The sequence below is a fragment of the Gekko japonicus genome, unplaced genomic scaffold (genome assembly GCF_001447785.1).
Source record: "Gekko japonicus isolate JY-2015 unplaced genomic scaffold, Gekko_japonicus_V1.1 scaffold165, whole genome shotgun sequence".
NCBI classification, from domain to species: domain Eukaryota; kingdom Metazoa; phylum Chordata; class Lepidosauria; order Squamata; family Gekkonidae; genus Gekko; species Gekko japonicus.
This window is the reverse complement of record NW_015163097.1, coordinates 729821-735275: the sequence shown is the minus strand read 5'-3', so window position 1 is coordinate 735275 and position 5455 is coordinate 729821. Positions and strand designations below refer to the sequence as shown.

The window sequence follows — 5455 nt, the reverse complement described above, 5'->3', positions numbered from 1 at the left end:
TACATTGCAGATATGCCTAGGTACACTTTTTAAAGCTGAATGAAAATCAAAACTCCGAAATCTCAGGCTGCTGAGTGTCAGCAAAACCTGTACAAGACTAATTAGGCAAGAGACAATTCAGAGGTGGTTTGCTGTTGCCTGCCTCTGCGTCACAGCTCTGGTATTCCATGGAGGTCACCCTAATTCCTCGCCACGGCTGACCCTGCTTAGCTTCCAAGATCGGGCTAGCCTGGGTTATCCAGGTCACCTGCACAAGAGTTTAATGGTGTCATTCTAACAATCCTTAGAACAATCCTGGTCATATTGAACTTCCACAGTGATCTAAATTGCCCAGCTTCATTGATAATTGATTATGAAATCTTCAAGCCATGAGACAAATATCATTGTGCCTCTCTTTCATTTTAGGACAGGATTTCTGGGACCAAAAGGCAAACGAGTCTTTCTTTTCTTCCGAGGATTACTTGGCTCTGGTGCAATGATTCTCCTCTATTATGCTTACCAAGTGATGCCTCTTGCTGATGCTACGGTCATTACTTTCAGCAGTCCAGTATTCACATCACTGCTGGCTTGGATATTTCTGAAGGAGAAATACAGTCCGTGGGATCTTCTTTTCACCCTGTTCACAATCACTGGAGTGGTGCTGATTGCAAGGCCACCTTTCTTGTTTGGATCCAAAGTCGCAGGTATTGAAGGAAGCTATGCAGATCATCTCAAAGGGACAATAGCAGCTGTTGCAAGTGCAATATCTGCAGCTTCCACTCTAGTTATCCTAAGAAAGGTGGGGAAATCTGTGCACTATTTTTTGTCGATTTGGTATTATGCAGTAATTGGATTAATAGTCTGTGTAATAGCGCTTTCTGTAATGGATGTATGGACTTTACCTCATTGTGGCAAAGATAGATTTCTCCTAATATTAATTGGACTATTTGGGTTGGGTGGTCAGATATTTCTTACAAAAGCATTGCAAATAGAGAAAGCAGGTCCAGTTGCTATAATGAAAACGATGGATGTTGTATTTGCTTTTATCTTTCAAATTCTTTTCCTCAGTCACTTGCCCACTTGGTGGACAGTAGGGGGAGCCCTTTGTGTAGTAGCTAGTAGCTGTGGAACTGTTATTCGGAAATGGAGAAAAAGTTCAAAAGAAGCTAAACAAACTGAAATATAACAAAGTGGCTGCTATTCCATTGTTCGAATAGAGCAAAGCACTTTGATTGTATTACTTATTTTAAAGTATCTATTTATCTGTGCCTTGTCCAGCAGCTACAGTAAGGTCTGTATGCCACAGAATCACCTGGGGCTCTTAGATCTCGTCTTACGAGAGATCTGCTACAAGCAGGAAAAGAACCACAAATGTGTGTATTTTATCAGTTGCTATTTCTGTGAGATGTATGGAACAGCCTATGGCCCCTGAATAATTTGGAACACTGATCCGGGAACTCATCTATACGTGTAGTGTTCCCATGCCTGGCATGGCAGATCGTGCTCCGTGAGTACCACGGGGTATTTCCTGCCAGCTGTATGGATTTTCTTTTGTGTGTATGAGACTGAATCATGCCCACCTAATCAACTAATATTTCCATGTATATGAAGAAGGTATAATCTGAATGTCCAAGATTCAAAGTGGGAGAGCCAAGCCAGTTAGCACTGTTCTAAAATACACTGTAGTAGAGCTATCTGAGCTTTTAAAATATCAAGGAGGCTGTCAGTACTTTATGCTATATGATGCTAGATTCAGTAGTACTGAGAGCTACTGAAAGGAAGATAATTCTGTACTGAAAGGAAGATAATTCTGAATGGAAAATGACCCCCTCCTTGTAGAAAACATAGATTTAGGTGAGTAGCCATGTTGGTCTGAGACAGCAGAACAAAGTTTGAGTCCACTGGCACCTTTCAGACCAACGAAGTACCTTGAATAAAATATTGTTGGTTTTAAAGGTGCCACGGGTCTCAAACTTTGGTCCCCTTAGAAAAGATTATACACAAAGTTTTCTTAAATCCCACATGTACCTGTAACTTGAACATGAAATTAAGGTACACCCCTCTTTTTCTTGGCAGCATTCTTGGGTGGGGAAGTAGTCTTCCTTTCAAGGTAAGCAGGGAAATTAAGTCTGGAAGTTGAAAGGATACTTCTTGATTTGAAGAAATAACTATGCAGGGGTCATTTCGTAGAAAAAGAGGTGCAGAAGCTCATTAGTATAACTTATTAGCATAATGTATTTGCATGTACCACACCCCCTGACATCACCGGAAGTGTGTCAGAAGGCAACACCAATCACTCAGCCTCCACTGGACTGTTTTGGATTGCTAGCTATTGGGGGGGGGGACGCGCAGATCTGCCCTCACAGAGGAGGGAGAGCTTGTACCTGAAGGCAGGAGGGGGGGGGGAGCTCTGCAACTTACCTGGCTGCTTCTTGCTCCTTGTGGCCCAACTGAGGGCTGCTGGGAGCAGGGAGTGGGGCTTGTTGCATGTGACCGCCCCCTGGGCTCCTTACTGCCGGAGCTCCGCTCCTGTGCGCTCCCGCAGGAAATGACCCCTGACTTTATGAGATTACAAATAATTGCAAATTGAAAAGCAAACAATGATCAAGCAAAAGTTAAAATAAAGTCCTCTCTTAATGCAATTTATAATAGCTACCCCTAAGATTGCTTTATCTCTCCTGGATACTTTTGTATCAGTGTTTCCCTAATTTTTTCTCCCCAGCCAATCCGTTTATGTGGGGGTATTAGGCGGTAATTGCCAAATGCCTGATCCTGCAGCATTTTGCTTCTGACATGAAGTACTCCTACACTCTTAGAATTTGTGTAGAAAATCCTTACTCCTGAAATATCCCTGACAAGGGAGTGGCTCCCATAGTTATCCCCAGTTACGGTGCCCATGGCACCGGCCAGTGTTTTCCCTGGCGCCCATATTGTTCTTCACCAAAGCATCTCTTCTCCAAAGCAAAGAAGCAAACCTGGCTTTCTCCCACTTCACTGGAACAGGAGGTGTTTCAGAAGAACTCAGAAGGCATCACTTTAATGTTTTCAGGAAGCCCCCATTTATCCCCAAACCCAAAGAATTGTATAATACTCTAGGCTTAGTTGCATTCATGCATAAATTCACATATATATCAGGCCTTGCCTTAAGAAAGTAATTCTGTCCATTAAAACAAATCCTTCTGCAAATTCCACCTTATGGGATGGTGAAGCATCATCTTACCATCTGAAAAGGAGCCACAACTTTAAGCTTTTTGAAGTAACTTTAGAAGGTTGTTAATAATTTCAAATTGAAAAGCAAGCTAAGCGAGGATCAAACTGGGGGAGGGGAGTTCTACTCTCTTAATCCACTCTGTTAGAACTATCCCTAAAATCACTTTATCCTGTTTGTGTACTTTTCGAACTAAAAAACAAAAGGAAACCTGTATACCAGAATTGTGAACAAAAAAGGCCCTAACTATACAGCTGATCTATTTTAACAAATATTGTATCAGTTTTTTTCAGATATGAAGTAAAAACACTCTGTACCGTTACAATAGAGTATGTCACAAAGGAAGTTTTGGCTATATTAGTATTGCTGAATAAATTATATGGCTACATATTTAGTGTTACATTTTATAATCTCAAACAAACAGAAATATAAAGTGCTTGGTAATCCAGTTGACTAGTAACAGTATTTGACCAAAAAGAACACACTGATACTTCTGTGTTTGTACCACTTTCCTTGTTCTTGGCTGTTTCACTTCTCTGAGCTTTCCAGGTTTCTAAAGGGCCATGGAATTTTAAACTTCCCACTAATCAGGCTTTTAGCTCACCAGTCTTGGCTAACCCTAATAAACAGGAGAAGTAAGTTTCTAATAACACCCCCCCAGGGTCTTACCTAAGCCTGTATTTAAATATAAAACAAAAATATTTATTATATGTACTAATTACCTGTACACAAATAAAAAATAACCTTTATTTCAAAAAAACCTTTCCCATAATGTTATACTTTTGCTCTTCCAGAAGTTGTTTGCTTTTTCCCCCCAAGCTGTAAGCATTTAAGTTATGTTTGCTGGTTGTTTGGATGGCATAATTACTACTTTCTATATTTTAATAAATCAAGTTTCATAGTATGTTTATAATGACAGCCCAAGCCAATTCTGCTACTTTAGATAATGCTGTACCTGAGCAAAGACAATTAAAACTGTATGGGCTGCTACTATTCAGCTCCTACAAATCAAATGAAGACCAACAATGGCCGTTTCTGTTCACAGTCAGTCTTTTCAACAGCACATGATAGCTGTACCCTTGTTTAATACTATGCAAAAAAATGTTTTAATGCTTGCCTATTTAGCTATGCAATTAAAGCAGTACCCATGTGCCAGAGGTTTGAATTTAGGAAGGAGCAGTTTGGTCTTAATCATATAAGTTCTGTAGATGGGATGTACTAGAAGTTATTCCGTTCCATTGTCACTGACATAGCAATTTGCCATTTCATTGCATTCAAATGTATTAACATCTATGATCAGATTGAGTGTGTATTTATCGCTTTAATTCCAAGCATTTGAGCATAATAAGTGGAAGTACCAGTTTGCTGCCTGTAAGGGTCTGAATTCATGCACTAGGGTAGGCTTTCCTATTCACAGCTGTAGGCCTTGACATATTCTTGGCATTACTGTGCATGGATAAGTCTGAAAACAGTGTTGCACTTACTGTAACTGTTGTTCATCCAGTTGTCTTTTAAAGTCCCACATGGGTTCTGCGCAGCCACAGGCCAGCCGCCAGAATGTGGTTTTTTTTCTTAGCTTAGCAACACAGTAGGAGGAGCCCCTCCCAACTGGAGAATCATTACTGTTTCCCGCCTAACGGTCATGTGATCCAGGAGTGGGGCTCCACACACTCCCTCAGTTTTCCTGAGCCTGCTGCTGAGCTTCGCATGAGGTACACAAATTATATTAGCTAACTTTTTTTTTTGGCTCACACGGGGCAGGAAGGAAGGATGTGTGCCTGCACAGGACAACTGGATGAACAGCAGTTACGGTAAGTACAAGACTGTTTTCATCTGCGTTGTCCTGTGCAGTCCCACATGGGAGACTACCTAGCTAAAAGTCTATTGGTGGTGGGGTGAGCCCTGGTGCAATGTCACAGTTTGCAGTACTGCAGAGCAGACCCCACTGAAGTCTCCTCTCTAAAGTGTACTTCAATACAATAGTGCTTAATAAAAGTGTGTGGTGAAGCCCATATAGCTGTTTTACAAACACCCTGTAATGGGACCCCCATTGACAGGGCAGCCAATGACCATTGAGTCCTTGTCGAATGTACAGTAAGCCATAATGGGCACTCCTCTGTAGACTCACGATATTCCTTGTGGATGGTGGACACAATCCATCTTGAAATGGAAGGTGCGGAGGCTGCTTTCCCTTTAGAATGCTCAGCGTAGCAGAGGAACAGTCGAGGGGAATGCCAAAATTGCTTAGGAACAGTTTAGGGGAATGCC

General features: G+C 41.5%; 1 protein-coding gene across 1 annotated transcript in view; it reads left to right on the top strand.

Moving 5' to 3' along the window:
- Positions 1 to 1165, top strand: part of SLC35G1 (solute carrier family 35 member G1) — a 12129-nt gene extending 10964 nt beyond the window's left edge. Inside the window, exon 3 of the mRNA XM_015406621.1 lies at positions 406 to 1165. Coding sequence (XP_015262107.1) covers positions 406 to 1165 — 760 coding nt within the window. The remainder of the gene's footprint in view (positions 1 to 405) is intronic.
- The last annotated feature ends 4290 nt before the right edge of the window (positions 1166 to 5455 follow it).